Source organism: Aquarana catesbeiana, linkage group LG01 (genome assembly GCF_042186555.1).
Source record: "Aquarana catesbeiana isolate 2022-GZ linkage group LG01, ASM4218655v1, whole genome shotgun sequence".
Classification (NCBI taxonomy): domain Eukaryota; kingdom Metazoa; phylum Chordata; class Amphibia; order Anura; family Ranidae; genus Aquarana; species Aquarana catesbeiana.
The window spans coordinates 613,054,494-613,073,051 of NC_133324.1; the positions used below are offsets into that span (position 1 = coordinate 613,054,494).

The 18,558-nt window shown below is 42.4% G+C and overlaps 1 protein-coding gene across 2 annotated transcripts in view; it reads left to right on the forward strand.

Annotated features, from left to right (window-relative positions):
• Window positions 1-18,558, forward strand: part of CCDC158 (coiled-coil domain containing 158) — a 105,538-nt gene that overhangs the window by 76,317 nt on the left and 10,663 nt on the right. Inside the window, exons 16-21 of one of the 2 annotated variants that reach the window (XM_073599779.1) lie at window positions 1,028-1,186; window positions 3,221-3,313; window positions 7,222-7,368; window positions 9,415-9,554; window positions 11,853-11,920; window positions 16,895-17,080. In XM_073599779.1, coding sequence (XP_073455880.1) covers window positions 1,028-1,186; window positions 3,221-3,313; window positions 7,222-7,368; window positions 9,415-9,554; window positions 11,853-11,920; window positions 16,895-17,080 — 793 coding nt within the window. The remainder of the gene's footprint in view (window positions 1-1,027; window positions 1,187-3,220; window positions 3,314-7,221; window positions 7,369-9,414; window positions 9,555-11,852; window positions 11,921-16,894; window positions 17,081-18,558) is intronic. The other variant, XM_073599788.1, reaches the window with a different exon arrangement.

Sequence of the window (18,558 nt, forward strand, 5' to 3'; positions counted from 1 at the left end):
TGGTAAATCCTAGTGCTCTGGAAGTGAACTCAAAGTATGTGTAAGCACCCTTAGGTGTCGGCTTTTTAATATCTCTGGTTTAGAACATTTAAGGAATACAGAGGTTTAATTTAGGTGTGTGTGTGTGTTTTGTTTGCGTATGGCATGTAAAAGGATGACACCCTGTTGGAACATTTGCCAGCATAGTGCGAATCCAAATTTAGTGCAATCACCAACTGGTTTCCATTAGTTCATTTTATTAAGGTTTTTTATATATATATATATATATATATACATATATATATATATATATATATATATATATATATAAAATCAATGCTGTATCCTGGCCTAGGCCAACAAGGCCCAGGTCTAGGGCAGTACTTTGCAGGGGAGCAGCACGGGAAAAGTCCCCGCCAGCTTGCGCTATACTCTTAGTATAGCGCCAGTCTTATGGGGCAGACTGAGCTGAGAGAGCACTGCTTCCGGTATGCGGGCAGCTGGCATTCCCAACTGGGGGGGGGGGGGGGGGGCGCTGCTTCTGATTTTGACTGTCCTATCGTCCTGGACCACAAACCTTCCTCACTGTGCTATATGTTTTCTGCTGCACCATTGGCATGGTTATATCTTCTTAGTCCTCTCCATAAAACTATCAGATATTTGTGCTTAAAGTAGAACTATAGGCAACACTTTTTTTTTTCATTTTGGATAGAATAAGGGAGGGTTATAGCCCCTATCAGTTTATTTTTTACCATCTCTGTCCCATTGCAGAGATTTCCCTTCACTTCCTGCCTCATAGCCAAACAGGAAGTGAGAGGAAATCTAAGAAAATTAAGGGAATCCATTGCCCCCGCCCCCCTACCCAGGCCCTCAGAACTAGTGTCACCACTCGAAAATTTCAGGGCTGGTCTTAAACAGCAAGGGGTGTGGCCTTGACAGGTAAGGGTGGGTCATATTTAAATTAGGGGGTGTACAAGTTTAGTCAGGCCTAGGGCAGCACAAAACCTAAATACACTACTGTATATAATGTACTTTTTTACTTTTTAAGGATAAGCAGCATCTAAAACTGGAAAAAACAAAGTTACTGCAGAAGTGCGCTATTCAGGCAGCAGAAAAAAACAAACTCTGTGATGTTGCTGAGATTCTGAAGTCAGAAAATATAGCTCTTAAAGGAGATGTGTTAAACACAGAAGCGACCCTAGACAAGGTAATACTAATCCACAGAAATTCTTGAACAACAATATCCAAAAAGACCTATTAAATATTAGTGTTACTAAAGTCAATTTTTTTTAATTAAAATAACAAACATGTTATGCTTACCTGCTCTGTACAGTGGCATTGCACAGAGTGGCACCAATCCTCCACTTCTGGGGTCCCCGGCGGCGATCTTGGCTCCTCCTCTTCTTTTGACGTACTACCATAGCCAGCCACTGACTATGGGGAGAGCGTAGTCTGCGTGCTCCCAATCTGTGTGTATATGGAGCCACGCTCCATAGACCTACACAGCGGGACTTAGGCCTTCCTCTTCACTGCATCTGATTGACAGCAGCAGGAGCCAATGGCTCCTGCTGCTGCTCGAATGCTGTGTAGAAAGAAAAGAGGGGAGAATTGATGCAGCCGTGCACAGCGCTGATCTCTTCTCCCCTCTCTTCCCCTTCACACAGGGAAGGGGGGCACAGAGAAACTGAATTTTTTTTACCTTCATGCAAACAATGCATGAAGGTAAAAAAAAATTTAGGTTTAGTAACACTTTAAGCACAAAGTAATGATATTGTAAGTTTTGAGACACATTTCAGAATTTGAATTTGTTAATATTTGAAGCATATGTATTGTATGCCATTAACCATTAAAGTCATATTTCAGATATGATTATAAAGGGCTAGTGATATTTTAATAATAAATGGGGCCAAATGAGTTACATCATCATCTGGTGTCATATATTGGATACTCTACTAGCAAAAATTTCCTTACCATGGTTCCTGATCCTTGTTATGCCCTGTACACATGGTCGGACATTGATCGGACATTGCGAAAACAAAATCCATGGATTTTTTCCGACGGATGTTGGCTCAAACTTGTCTTGCATACACACGGCCACACAAAGTTGTCGGAAAATCCGATCTTTCTAAACGAGGTGACGTAAAACACGTACGTCGGGACTATAAACGGGGAAGTAGCCAATAGCTTTCGTTTCTTAATTTATTCTGAGCATGCGTGGCACTTTGTCCGTCGGATTTGTGTACACACGATCGGAATTTCCGACAACGGATTTTGTTGTTGGAAAATTTTATAACAAGCTCTCAAACTTTGTGTGTTGGAAATTCCGATGGAAAATGTGTGATGGAGCCCACACACGGTCGGAATTTCCGACAACAAGGTCCTATCACACATTTTCCGTCGGAAAATCCGACCGTGTGTACGGGGCATTACTGTTGACCTTGGAGTTTAGGGCCCACCTTTAAAGCTCCCACCACATCCTGTTGCACTATTCCTAACATAAAATAAATACAGGGAGAGAGGGGACCCCTCATAAGGGTCACAACAGTTTTTCTAATAAATACTGAAAGATTTAGTGAATATCAGGTGTACTTCATTTCTTGATACATATCCAGGCTAATCTGTTGGGGTTTTGACCTCCGCAGCGTACATAGTTTTGAATACTTGTGTTTCTGATATAATGGCTTAAAGGAAATTTGTCAAAGAAATCAATACAACTCTGTAGGAGCAAGCATGCAAGATGCTTTTATGTGCTTCTAGTTGTGAGCATATTTTCTTATGTGTGTTCCAGAAATGTCCAAACCTGAATGAACTCAGCAAGGTGTCCTCAGGTTTAAATCTGGGCTCTGACATACCCCCAACATCTCACAGTGCAATATACATGCCTTTCTACTGGCCACTGAGGAGAACACAGTACATTGTGCGATGTAGGGGGGTATACCAGACCTCTAACTTGGAGCTCAAATTGAAATCTTCCTGCTAAGTGGGCCCATGTTTTAAGACTCATGGGTTGTGTAGAAAATGCTGTGAGTACAACAGAAGGTACCTGTGGGCACTAAAAGACTATTAGTTGTGTGTTTTGTTTTCCATAGCAGGTTCACTGACCCATTGGTTTAAAGAATATAAGCCATAGAATATGTTTCTCAGCAAGGGATATCCAACCTGCATTTAGTTTTAAAATTAAGGACTTTGAATTATAATAAATCTGATTTAATTTTTTTCAATTGTTTCTTATTTGCTGCAGACTTTGTTGCAGCTCTCTGAATGCCAAGCAGTAATCCAGCGTCTGGAGCAAGAAATAACACTCTTGAGGTTACAGCACACACTGGACTTAAAGGCAAGTAAGATGGAGCAGGATTCCTGTTGCATCAGAGGGGGGCGGGGTCACCCGTACACATCACTGGGAAGCCCCGGCATTTTCCCTGGTCAGAGGGGTACTGGATCACGTGATGAGTGGCCCCGCCCTCAGCTACATAAGAGCTGTCAAGCTGGCGCCACGTCATTGGCTGAGTGCCTCTTGTGGAGGCAGAATCCTGTGCGTGTTCCTCACTGGAGTCGCTGGAGATCATCCATCGCTGGAGATCGAGAATTGGATTACATCGCTAGAGTAGGAGCATTGATTTATTGGATTACATCGCTTGAATCTCTTTTTTATTTTTTTATTTTTAATAAAGGACTTGTCTCAAGCCGTCTCCTGTGGTTTTTTAACATTTTGACATTTTCTTTTTGTGAAATGGTAGGGGTACAATGTACCACTTACCAATTCACATATGGGGGGCGGGATATGGGTGTCCCCTTTGTTAAAGGGGGCTTCCAGATACCGATAAGCCCCCGCCTGCAGACCCCCCACAACCACCGGCAATGGTTGTGGGGATGAGGCCCTTGTCCCCATCAACATGAGGACATCCTCCCCATGTTGAGGGCATGTGGCCTGGTACGCTTCAGGAGGGGGGGCACTCTCTCGTCCCCCCTCTTTTCCTGCGACCTGCCAGGTTGTGTGCTCAGATAAGGGTCTGGTGTGGATTTTTGGGGGAACCCCACGCCATTTTTTTTTTATTTTGGCGTGGAGTTCCCCTTAAAATCCATACCAGACCTGAAGAGTCTGGTATGGATTTTTGGGGGGAACCCCACGCCATTTTTTTTTTAATTTTGGCGCAGAGTTCCCCTTAATATCCATACCAGACCTGAAGGGCCTGGTAATGGAATTTTGGGGGACCCCCACGCATTTTATTTTTTATCTTTCAATGACTTTCAATGACTTTTATGTGTATTGTCAGGACCGACAATTCATTAGTAGCCAGCACTAGCGCTAGTACTTTCAAATTACTTTTTTTTCATTTTGCTCTCGGACTGTTATAAACATGAGAAACATGCACCACTTTACAGGCATACTATAGACACCCCCAGGTACAAAATTTAAAGGAATATTTCACTTTTATTGTTTCACTTTAAGCATTATTAAAATCACTGCTTCCGAAAAAACGGTCGTTTTTAAAACTTTCTTTTGCCTTGATACATGTCCCCTGGGGCAGGACCCGGGTCCCCAAACACTTTTTATGACAATAACTTGCATATTAACCTTTAAAATTAGCACTTTTGATTTTTCATGTTGGTGTCCCATAGACTTTAACGGTGTTCGCGTGTTCGAACAAATTTTTTGCCTGTTCGCATGTTCTGGATGTGAACCAAACAGGGGGGTGTTCGGCCCATCCCTAATTATTAGTTGCTCTGAGAGGTACTACTCTAAAATGTTCTGTAGTCCCCTAAGAATTTTCTGTAGTTTCTGCTATCATAGAACTGAATGTCAATACATAATGTGCACCGATAGCAGCATACTCAAAATACTTTTAATATCACTGCTATTGGTGTTAGATGTGCTTGTTATACTTAAAGCACTTTCTTTTTTATTGATTAACCTATTTTGAGTATGTTCAGTGCTGCACATTATGTATAAACATTTAGTAGAGGTTTTGTATCTTAGACCTTGTGCTGGCTGCTTTTTTTTTGGGGGGGGGGGGGTTTAAGTAGTCCGAGCGCAGATTTTTTTTTCTATGTACAGTATATGGTTATCTTAGAACTGAAATGCATGGACTCAGCAGGGACTAATGAAAAGGCCCTCGGTCTACTGGCTGGCTGTGATGGAGACTGTGCTGCTTATTTCATTATCTTCCTCCAGAATATAGGAGTACAGGGGATGTTTTTTATTAAGTAAAGAACGATAAAATATTTAGAGATGGAATTCTGCATCAGGTGGCAATTTTACAAATTCTATTTGTGTGTCTAAGCTTTCACCATAGCATGTGCTTGTTAATACTTTAGCAGGTGTCAATAGCATGTGTTACTGTCCTCTAACTGGGATATAATGTATTACTACACTCCTACACTGGTGTTTTCTTTCGGACATAGAAAATATTTTTGCACACTTTAGCACACAAGGGTTATGCTTCATTTGATCATTTAATTATATCTGCACAATACTTGGGGCATTTGGTATACAGAATATTTCTTTAGCCATTAACAATCAGTTTAAGCCCTTATTTACATGGAAGCGTAAGTACAGCCAGGCAAATTAGAAGCATTTTTGTGCATTTGTATGTGTGACTTAAGCCTCGTACACACAATTGAATTTTCCGCAGACAAAAACCTTTTATTTTGTCTTGCATACAAACGGCAAGGAATTGTTGGCCAACAAACACGAAAGTACTGACGTACTACGTGTTTTTTCAGCTCTTTAGCACCACCCTTTGGGCTCCTTCTGCTAATTTTGTGTTAGTAAAAGTTTGGTGAGTGTTGATTCGTGCTTTTCATTTCACACTTTTCATTTAGCACTTTTCATTTCGTGATTTTCAGTTCATTTCTGAATGACCCTTTGGGCTCCTTCTGCTAATTTTGTGTTAGTAGAAGTTTGGTGAGTGTTGATTCGTGCTTTTCATTTTGTGCTTTTCATTTAGCGTTTTTCATTTCGTGATTTTCAGTTCCTTTCTGAGCGGCCGTTCGTCAACCAGACATGTTGAGGAATCGGAAAAGATAACCTGTTATTTATTATTGGCCTTGGAGTTATTGCTTTGACCCAAGTCCAGTCCAGGAACAGGAGGAGGAGGATTTCTTGGACCAAAAATTGGTTGCTTTGCTAATCGTGACCAATTATGTCATATGCAATTGCTGCGGGAGCTCCAGGAGAACAATCCAAATGATTTTCGGAATTATCTCCGGATGACGGACCCCTGCTTTCACCAACTCTTGGCATTGTTGACCCCCTATATTAAGAAGCAGGACATATGCATAAGGCTTTTATTTTATTTTTTGGTTGAATAATAATGATTTGATTTGGTTTATTTTCTATATTTTTGGATGCATAGAATGCACTTTTTGGTTAAGTTCTATTGGCAGATAGCATGTCTAATTTTATTTGTTTTCTTTTTTTAATGCACAGTAAAAACATTGTGGAGAATAATACTGGGCTATGTGTTTTACTTCAAATGACAGTTTGGGAGTAGGCAGTTTACATTTAAAAAAATACAATGTAATTAACAAGGGACACCAACATAGTTGATCTTAAAAACTACAGGATAATGGTGTTGTGGTAACTTGCCCAAATAAAAAAATTAAAAAAAGCATAATAATATTATTCTTGATATCACTAGAAAAAAAAAGCCTTTGAAAATGTGTTTGCAATAACTCCATCAGTATCACCAGCAAAGCAGATTCATTATTATCCCATTAAAGAAGAAGAGAATGTGTGCTGCATTTCGAGATTTCATAATTTGCCACGTCACGAATGTTAATTCTCCATTACGATCGCTAGTTTACAAGACCGACCGCTTCTGGCTCGTCCTTGCTTCCGAGCATGCATGTTTGTACTTTGGACTTTTGTCCGACGAACTTGTATACACACGCTTGGAAAATCCGACCAGAGACATTTGTCTGCGGAAAATTTTAAAACCTGCTATCCAACATTTGTCCACAGAAAATCCGACAACAATTGTCCGATGGAGCGTACAAACGGTCGGATTTTCCGCCAACAGCCTGTCATCACACAATTCCCGTCGGAAAATCCGATCGTTTGTACGAGGCTTAATAGTACAGGATCAGAATTTTAAACCTTAAACGCTTTAGACCCATAGACTTTTAGAGAAGATCTATGGTCATAGCATATACTTTCATTTATAACATCAGCATTGTAATAACAATACAAACTATAGTTATATTTGAAAATCCATAAGTATATATGTCTTTTCTTTATAGGAACTCAGAGGTCCATTTTCATATGAGATATCTGCCAAACCAACACGCCAAATAGCTTCAAAATCTTTCCTTCAGTGTTGTGATGTTCCTGTACGTGAATATGATTTGCTGGTCAAATCATGCCCTAAAGTTATCATACCTACACAGGTAAAATTTATTGATAAAATAGCTAAGGTTACTGACAAAAAAGGACTTATATCCTTGCTAGATGGGTCTCTGTTGACTCGCTTTCACAATACGGTGCAGGTTCATGGCAGAAGTGGATGGTCCTCAGATATTCACACATGTAAATTAGATCTGTCCTTTGTAAAAAAAAGACCTGTAGGCAAGAGCTTTGTAATTAAGCGACCTGCTGTGAAACTATTGTCTACCTTCTGACCCATAGCACTGAATATCCTACGTTTATGGTCATTTTTTAATACATATGTAAACCTGAATATTTTCATTTGTCAGTTCAATTATAGCTTAAATCTACTATAAGCTAATCTAGGTAAAAAAACAATTTCCTTGCAAAGTGAGCAACACATTGGTTTTCAGTCACCCTATGTTCACACCTATGCGTTTTGCAGTTTGCAGAAACGCACTACAGTCCATTTAACATGGTTTCCTATGGTACTAGTTCACATCTGTGCGTTTTGCGGCCAGTGCATTTTTGGAAAATAGATGTGCGGCTAATAGATTTCAATAGAACCGCATCAGATATGCAAGTGTTGCGTTTGTGATGCGATTTTTTTATATGTTTTGCGGTTCTTATTTTATCACTGTATATAGCTGGTTGCTAAGCAGGGAGCCGGGAAGCTGGCCACTGCGTCCTTAACAACCGATGAGCCATCAACTGTCGGCGGGTTCTCTGCTGAAAGCTGAATGTAAAAAAAATTTGAAAAATTGTCTGCAAAAAAATTCATGAAAAAAAACAGCGTGGGGTTCTGCCCCCAGGTCCATACCAGGCCCTTTGTCAAAATGAAAAAAAAATGACATGGGGTCCACCCCAAAATCCATACCAGACCCTTATCCGAGCATGCCGCCTGGCAGATCAGGAAAGGGAGGGGACGAGCGAGCACCACCCCCCCGAACCATACCAGGCCACATGCCCTCAACATGGGGGGCTAGGTGCTTTGGGGCAGGGGGGGCTCTGCGCCCCCCCCACCCCAAAGCACCTTGCCCCCATGTTGATGAGGACAAGGGCCTCTTCCCGACAACCTAGGGTTGTCGGGGTCTGCGGGGGGGGCATATCAGAATCTGGAAGCCCCCTTTTAAGATGGGGGCCCCCAGATGCCGCCCCTCCATTGTGAATGGGCATCGGTTACATCGTACCTCTACCCATTCAACAAAAAAGCAGTGAAAAGTAGTAAAAACACAAGAGCCAGTTTTTGTCAATTCCTTTAAAAATAGCTCTGTCTTCTCTAGCCATCTCTTCCCGCCGTCTTCTCCTTCCTGCCGTCTCCTCCTCAAACTGTCTCTTCCCGCCATCTCCTCCTCGAGCTGTCTCTTCCCGTTGTCTTCTCCTTCCTGCCGTCTCCTCCTCGAGCTGTCTCTTTCCGCTGCTGTCTTCTTCCTCGCCGCCGGTTACCCGCTAAAAAAGTTCAAAAAGCCGCTCTTGTTCTGTTGATGTCTTCATCTGTTTTGTTGTCGCCCGCTCCCTGCCGACTCTTATATAGCCACGGGGCGTGGCCATCCGATGAAAGGATGGGCTCTCCGAGTGATTTCATCGGATGACCACGCCCTTCGCTGACCTGCCGGGAGGCATACTAGACCCCAAAGGCCTGGTAGGGACCTGGGGAAAGCCCCACGCTGTTTGTTTCGCAAATTTTTTTGCCAGCAAATTTTTATTTATTTTTTACATTCAGCTTTCAGCCGCATAGATGTGAACCTATACTAAATCAACCCCATAGAGTAAATATTGGTGAAAAAACTGTTGAATTTTGGGTGACAATATGGACCAATTCACTCCCTAAAAATGAACATTGATGTATTACAATGTGCATCAAGGAATATCTGTGTCTGTCTTTTGTGGCGCTTGTCACTGAAAATCATGATATCCTTTCTTTTGTTATTAATTTAAGAATGGCTGATTGATTGGTTGCTTGATGGAGTGAATGATTTTTTTCCTTTTTACAGTGGTATTATAGACATTTTCTGTTGATTTCAGTAAGACCTGTTTTTTGCTGACACCTTGGTTGCTTACTGTTTCAGCCATCTGGTAATTATAACATAGTGGAACCCTCTGAGGAAGCAATCAATCTTTCAGACGGCTTACCTTGTGCGCCCTTTAAAGATGAGGCACTTCTGAAACTGAATAGGGAAGCTGACCATACATCAAGCAATATTTCCAAGTAAGAGTAAATAACTTTCTGGTTGTAATTGAATCCTTTCTTTTTCAGTTTTTACTGCTAGAGAGGCTTGGTTGTAGTGCACTGTCAGTTTCTTTCGGATTTGTCTTGATGCTTACTGAGGTTCTGAATTTGTATTATATTTCTTGCAAACATGGTACATATATTTTGTGCAATTTTAATTGCATTTATATATTTATTATCTATATAAAGATTAGAAAAGTATGCTTATTTCAGTTACTTGTTCCAAGGATTTACATGCTTCATTGAATCTAGTTTCAGTTGCTTCGGAAGGGGGGGTGGGGGGGTGTGTGAATGCAGACGCTGATCATCAATAAAGATTGGCCATAGAATATATTGAGAGAGTTGCTGTCTTCTAGTGCATTCAGGGTGTATTGACATGTAGTCAAGAGGCAGTGCCATTTTTTTCAGCATGAGCGAATTGCCAAAATTGAAATGGGGTGCAGACAGACAACTGTCAGTGCAAGATAGGTGTTAGTATAGAGGTAACGGCACATATTCGCCAGCACACCATGGATCATGAAATGTCATCCAAAACATTTATTGCAAAAAGATCACATCACAGCCTCACAGGACCACATGTGATGATCAAATGCCTGAGGCCCTGCGCTGCTCTGAAACATTGTACTTGGTCCTTGGTCCTGTATACACAGCTCCCAAACTGCTCCAAAGATGCTGCTTGCAGGACTTTTTTTCCTGTCCTGCAAGGGCACTACCCCAATGTGAAAGGACTTGGGCTTTCACACTGGGGAGGCATGAGAGGCGCTTTTCAGGTGCTATTTTTAGCGCTAAAACGCCTGAAAAGCTCCCCAGTGTGAAAGGGGTCTTTGTGAATTGACCCTGTAATCTTTTGGAAAGGTTTTAGTTGAAATGAATCGTCAGGCCAGATACTTATCAATTGAATAATTTGCTTACCAGTTGCTTAGCATCACAGAAATAGCCAATAAACATGAAGACCTTTACAGTTTTATATCAAAAATATAAAAAATACGGTCTTCAAATTTTAACCACATGCCAGTCTGAAACATCAGGTGTCATTAGCATTGGAATGTGAACAGTGGCGCCTGGTGCTAAACATTTTTTGGTGGGGGGGGCAAACAACCCCCCAAGTCCGCATTTACCCCTCCAGCGGTCACGGTGCCGTGACTTCCCCAGCTTTCCCTCCCGGCCAACCCGGTCTTCTTTAGATTCGCCTCCAGTCCTGATTGGCCCGGGAGGATAAGTCGGAAACCGATAGCGAATATTAAATTGCTAGTTATCACAAGTGGGAGGGTTCGGTGCAGAGAGCCCAACCTTTTTCAAGCCAATTAGAGCCTCAGGCTCTAATCATGTGCTTAAAAAAGACCTAATAGAAAGGCATTAGTCCATCGCCTAGCGCATACAAAAAGGGGGATGGCGCCCCTTATGGACCGGCCATAAGGGTAGTTGTCTATAGGCATCACAACAAAAACGAACCGTATAATAAATAAAAGTGGCCATTACACAGTATAGGATGCATTCACAGAGAGCAGTGACACTGACATTATGCTGCTGTGCAGTGGATGATACAAATGTATTGGGAATTTAAACAGAAGACAGTATCAAGTACTATGTGCTAGCTGTGTAGAAGATGGCAGGGATGAGCAAATTCATTTATGTCAGATTTAAGCCAGCCATACCTGGATCGAAATTCAGCCAGTTCAACAGGGACTGGCTGTATTTCAATTCATGCTTGAGCAAGCTGGCTGTACATCAGTCAATCTGCCAACCAACTGATGTACAACCAGCCTGTTGGGAAAATTCTGCACGATCAGTGCCTCTGGCTATAGCTGGCAACACTGTCCAGTGTATTCTGATGGCGGGGAACAAACAATCGCTGTAGCAACACTATACAATGCATCCCACTGCAATGTGTCCATACGTGAACGTGCAGTACAAATATTGTTTAACAAAGAAAAAGGATTTTCCCTTTCCTGCCACTATCTTGCTGCCTTTTTGTTTTTCTACACTACACTCAATCAGAACCACGAAGGAAGTGATGTCACAGGAAATAAGTATGTGAGACACTGCAGGATAATGCAGCTCAAAGCAGCGCAACAAAACGCACTTAAGCCACAAGTATACACATTGCAAACGCATTGGAAATGTGTATCAACGCGTAAAACTGATGAACTTTAACGTGTCTCAGCGCAGATGACGTAATGCTTGTGCTGTGGTGTGAACCAGTCCTAAAGGTATTTTTTATATAACTAGGAAATATTTTAATGAGATGTTTTCTTACTTTACATCCTTTGCTTGTAGGGAGCCACTTACTTTGCATACAACTGATCTTGAAGATAACGTTTGTTCCTCATCCCTTATTAGCTCTGGTAAGTTTAGAGATGGATTTACATTATTTTACTTTTTTTTTGTACAATTTATGTAGTCACATTGCACTTTCTTAGCTTTTAGAGCTAGGGAAGCTGATTGTCCTTAACAGAATAGGTATTTGTATTTTATAGTCCAGCTCAAACTCATTAGTTTAATGTAACATATCTACAGTGCATCCGGAAAGTATTCACAACGCTACACTTTTTCCACATTTTATTATGTTACAGCCTTATTCCAAAATGGATTAAATTCATTATTTTCCTCAAAATTCTACAAACAATACCCCATAATGACAACGTGGAAGAAGTTTGTTTGAAATCTTTGCAAGTTTATTAAAAATGAACTAACAAAAATCACATGTACAAAGCCACTCTGGAAAACACTGTTGTAATGTTGAAAGATGAACCTTCGCCCCAGTCTGAGGTCCAGAGTGCTCTGGAGCATGTTTTCATCAAGGATGTCTCTGTACATTGCTGCATTCATCGTTCCTTTGATCCTGACTAGTCTCCCAGTTCCTGCTGCTGAAAAACATCCCCACAGCATGATGCTGCCCCCACCATGCTTCACTGTGGGGATGGTATTAGCAAGGTGATGAGCGGTGCCTGGTTTCCTCCAGACATGACGCTTGCCATTCAGGCCAAAGAGTTCAATCTTTGTTTCATCAGACCAGAGAATTTTGTTTCTCATGGTCTGAGAGTCCTTCAGGTGCCTTTTGGCAAACTCCAGATGTGCTGTCATGTGCCTTTTACTGAGGAGTGGCTTCCATCTGGCCACTCTACCATACAGACCTGGTTGGTGGAGTTCTGCAGAGATGGTTGTTCTTCTGGAAGTTTCTCCTCTCTCCACAGAGAAACGCTGGAGCTCTGTCAGAGTGACCATCGGGTTCTTGGTCACCTCCCTGACTAAGGCCCTTTTCCCTCGATTGCTCAGTTTGGCAGGACAGCACGCTCTAGGAAGAGTCCTGGTGGTTCCAAACGTCTTCAATTTACAGATGATGGGAGGTGTTCTGTAGTTCACACAAATAGCTAGGAACAAGGCAAACTGATAACAGTGCAGCACAGGCAGAAGTTATCAGCTCATAAGATTTCTGACAGGATCAACTGGAATTTTTTTCACTAATGCAAAATATATAACAAACCCTTTCAGAGGTTTAAGAAAATAGGAGACATTCATTGTGAGAGTTTAAGAATCAATGGATACACTATATGGTTTATAATGTCTGCTAATATATGAGACTAGGCTGACTGCAGTATTTCTCAGTTTCGAATTTGGATAAATATGCCCCTTACCAAAATAAATACCTATCTGAGTTGTGTTAGATTTAATTAGTGGTAATGAAACTATATATGGGGTATTGAGTTGAGTGAACTCTGTGAGCTATGCATACAATACTTATGTAAAGCCAAAGCTGGAGTGATGGCACTCTTAACTGGTTATTATAGATTAACCTGGTTGCTTTTCAGTTATTGACTTTCTAGTTCTTGATCTGAGCTTTGGTTTAAGATTGTGATCTCTTTGCCTGACCTGACCTGGCCTTGTATTTGTATTGCCTTGCTTCAACTTTTGCTATCTGCCTTTATTTTTTCATCTCCTTCCATCATCTACAGTTGTAAAAAATTACTGTAACCAATCCTTACTCATTCTGGTGTGTTACAGGCAAGAAGGTAGCAAAATCTTTTTTTTTCTTTTGGATAAAGTACAGTGGAGTTTTGGATAGAGTTGGAAAGGATTAGAACACCTGTCAATTTTTTGTTCCACTGCCTAAGAGGGGAATTTCACCCACCTCTTACTTCCTGTTGCATCTTTGTGAAAGGAAGTGAATAGAATATTTCCCCAATGGTGGTACTGGCAGAAAAAAAAATAATGTGCCAGGGGTTTTTCATACTTCTCTACTCTATCAAAAATAGAAAACATAAACATGAGTTTTAAAATATATAAATTAAAATATAATTAACCTCTTATTAATAACAGGTATTAAATGTGGGTCATTGGTAACTTTGGATTGATTTTTTTATCTTGCATACATTGCACCTGCAGAGTTTCTCAAACACCTGTGCCTGTTTTGTGACCAAAGCAACTGTTTTAGTTTTGTGTGATTGTGTGGCAACATGGGATTGTTCACCTCTATACTCTGTTGTGCACCATGCAATGAAATTCAACCTCAGAACCTAAATCTGACAGGGATTCTAACCTTCCCCTAGCCAACTAAAGATAAACATTTTTAATTTCTATGTTGCTGTTGGAGAATTCCCATTAGTTTCTTTCTGGTATCAATTTGTGGGCAGGACAGGAAGTGAAGGTACTGTAAGGCTCGGTTCACATAGGGGCGACTTGTCAGGCGACCTAGTCGCCTGACAAGTCGCCTCCCGTTCTGTGCTACGGAACCGTTCTAATAGGAGCGACGCAAGTCGCTCCGACTTAGAAAAAGGTTCCTGTACTACTTTGGGGGCGACTTGCATAGACTTCTATACAGAAGTCGTTTTGCAAGTCGCCTCAGAAGTCGTTTGCAGGTCGCCTCGCTGAGGCGACCTGCAAGTCGTGCCGTCCCTGTGTGAACCGGCACTTAGTGGTAAAAACAGGATAGGAGTTCTAATCCTTTCCTTTTCTTGGCTTGACTTAGTACTCACCCAAAATCATTACAGTTTCCTTTTAAAGTAGAAGTGCAGTTTTAAACAAAACCCCCTTCCCACATCTCGGTTTGTCCTCCTCATCATAATTGCCAATGCAGTTCTCAGTCCTCAGATGCCAACAAATTCACAGGGCTGGGCAGAGTTTGTATCTTACTCTATTCCTGGCATCTTAAAAAAATGACTATGTATGTCAATAAATCAGAGCAAGCATGTTGTTCTGATTAAAAAAAATGCTTCCTCAACCCTTAGATCGGGGGTCCTCAAACTTTTTAGACAGGGGGCCAGTTTACGGTCCCTCAGACTGTTGGGGGGGCGCACTATAGTTTAAAAAAATATGAACTAATTCCTATGCACACATCTTAATTGTAGTGCAAAAAAAAAAAAAAAAAAACAGGAAAAAAACAGTAAAATAAAGAACAATTGTAATCAATATGAACTTATCAGTATTTCACAGACTCCCCTCATTACAGAACCACTCCCAATCACAGACCCCCCCTCCCCATCACAGACTCACCCCATAACAAAGCCCCCCCATGACAGATCCCCCCATCACAAAGCCCCCCAACACAAACTCCTCTCCATCACAAAGCCCCACATAACAGATTCCCCCCATAACAGACTCCCCCATATCACATACTTCCCCCATCACAGACTTTCCCCATAACAGACTCCACCATCACAGATCCCCCCATAACAGACTCCCCCATAACAGACTCCCCCATCACAGATCCCCCCATATCACAGATCCCCCATAACAGACTCCGCCATCACAGATCCCCCATAACAGACTCCCACATCACAGATCCCCCCATATCACAGATCCCCCATAACAGACTCCGCCATCACAGATCCCCCCATAACAGACTCCCCCATCACAGATCCCCCATAACAGACTCCCCATCACAGATCCCCCCATATCACAGATCTCCCCATCACAGATCCCCCATATCACAGACTCCCCCTATCACAGACTCCCCATATCACAGACTCCCCCATAACAGACTCCCCCATCACAGATCACCCCATAACAGACTCCCCATCACAGATCCCCCCATATCACAGATCTCCCCATCACAGATCCCCCATAACAGACTCCCCCTATCACAGACTCCCCCTATCACAGACTCCCCCATATCACAGATCCCCCCATAACAGACTCCCCATCACAGATCCCCCCATATCACAGATCTCCCCATCACAGATCCCCCCATATCACAGATTCCCCCATATCACAGATCCCCCCATATCACGGACTCCCCCATATCACAGATCCCCCATCACATATCCCCCATCACAGATCCCCCCATATCACAGACTCCCCCATATCACAGATCCCCCATCACATATCACAGACTCCCCCACATCACAGACTCCCCCATATCACAGATCCCCCATCACATATTCCCCCCCATATCACAGATCCCCCATCACATATCACAGACTCCCCCATATCACAGACTCCCCCATATCACAGATCCCCCATCACATACCCCCCCCATATCACAGATCCCCCCATATCACAGATCCCCCCCCATATCACATATCCCCCCATATCACAGATCCCCCCTATATCACAGATCCCCCCATATCACAGATCCCCCCCATATCACATATCCCCCCATATCACAGATCCCCCCATATCACAGATCCCCCCATATCACAGATCCCCCATCACAGATCCCCCCCATATCACATATCCCCCATCACAGATCCCCCCATATCACAGATCCCCCATCACAGACTCCCCCATATCACAGATCCCCATCACATATCCCCCATCACATATCCCCCCCATATCACAGATCCCCCCATATCACAGATCCCCCATCACAGACTCCCCATATCACAGATCCCCCCCCATATCACAGATCCCCCTATATCACAGATCCCCCCCTATATCACAGATCCCCCATCACAGACTCCCCATATCACAGACTCCCCTCATCAATATTACACTGCCAACCCTTGTATAATGTCACAGCACTCCCACTCAGCACTTACCTGTATCACGAAGGACGCGAGGCATGGTAGGTCCGGACGGAGGGCGGGACTTTGGAAGTGAGGGGCAGGTGATTGGTTCCTGGGACCGCCCCGATGCCTAGTAACCAATCACCTGCTTCTTAGCACAGAAGGTCCTTTGTCCGGGCCTGTCATGTGATGGAGGTAGCAGAGGGCAGGGGGAGTGCTGCAATGTTAAAGGGGCAGTCCGTGGGCCGGATAAAAAACGCTGGAGGGCCGGATTCAGCCCGCGGGCCGTAGTTTGAGGACCCCTGCCTTAGATATACTATGTTTGGTGAAATAGGGTTTTCCTTATAATTTTTAATTGTGCCTTTTTTTTTTAAGAAAACCACATTACAGTGAGCCCCTGTTATACCTCATTTCTAAAGAAGCATTACAAAAGCCAAGACATTCGACCTAGATCTCCAGTGTTTTCGTTGTTGACAGCTCCAGCCAGTGAAACTGATATCTGTGACACATTGGACCAAAATCTCTTTCTTGAAACTGTTGACGCTAATAACATTGTACATGGTATGTCATTTTTTTGCAAATACTCTTGTTTTGTTTTCTAATGTAATTTACCGTGCAAAGCAATATTCATTAAGGTAACCTGTAATAAAAAAAGTTATAGTTTTTGTGGTAGGTCCCATTGGGAAGATTTCCCTTTATTACCTGCCCCAGAGACACAGAAGTAAGTCAGAGAGAATCCTGCACTGGAACAGGCATCCTCACTGGAAGATTTTGCCTTACCTCCGGTTTTGGTGTCAGCTTTAAAATTTTGGATTCTCACTCCATCAAAAAGCTAAAATAAAACTGGGTTGGCTTAGAGGTACTTTTTACATTTCATTTATTTGCTAGTATTAAAGAAGAATTTAACTTGCTAGAATAGAAGGTAGCTTTTTTTTTTTTTTTTTTTTTTTGCTAGAAGAGACTTGGCATATCTGCTCTGTCAGAAAATTCCTTTACCTGTTTTCTAGCAATTTTTTTTCTTTTAATGTACTGTACAATACCTATTGCATACGCACAGTGCATTGTACACTCTTGGCATCTTTCAGATGCCATAGTGGTAAGTCAAGTGCCATGATATTACAACTCTATCGTGCATGTGTGAGATGCATCATGATTGGCCACTCAGTGGCTGAAGAAAGAAGATACAGGGTCACAAAGTGGAGAAGATGGAAAAGATGGAGCGATGACAGAGAGTGCAGCTCTGTCATTGCTGGAGAATGGCAAACTCAGTGGTAGGTTTGCATAAAGGGGCAAGTATGCAAGTGCTTTCATGCCCCCTTCCCAGATTGGTTCTCTTCAACAGTTGCTACCATAGCTGTAACTTAAAAAAAAAAAAATTACCATATTACTCTTTTTTTTTTTTCATAGATATGATTTTAAATCAGTTTCTGAAAGAAAATTGTTGTAAAATGACCCTTTCTGCCATTGCAGACCACATAAATGCCTAGGACTATGTTGTCCCTGATCAACTAGTGCAGGCATGTCCAAAGTCCGGCCTGCGGGCCATTTGCGGCCCGCGACCCCAGTTTTATGCGGCCCCCCCACTTGCAGTTCGCTTTTATCACTATTGTGGCCCCCACAGGCTATGGATGAGCCCGGTTTTTTTAAATATATATACATTTTCTTATCCCCTGAGAAATCATGAGCGCCTCTCACTGATAAGCTGGGGTGTGTTGCTGGCCGTGACAGCGCGCCACGGCCAATAACTGACACTAAGTCATTTCCACCACTGCAGAGCTCTCAGTGACTCAGTGCCTGTGATTGGCGGCGGTGATTGGCAGCGGTGATTGGTTGCGGCGCTGCGCGCTGTCAGCATCCTAGCGGGCTCGGGCACGCTGACTTGTGAACACGCCCGACGTTATCCCTGTGAGTGTCAGTGAGAGGCGCTCAGAGATTTCTCAGGGGATTAGATAAGTACCATTCTAAGTTATATAAAGAGAGTATTTATAATATATTTTAAAAAACCGAGCTCAAAATATAAAAAAAGCTCATCCTTGTGG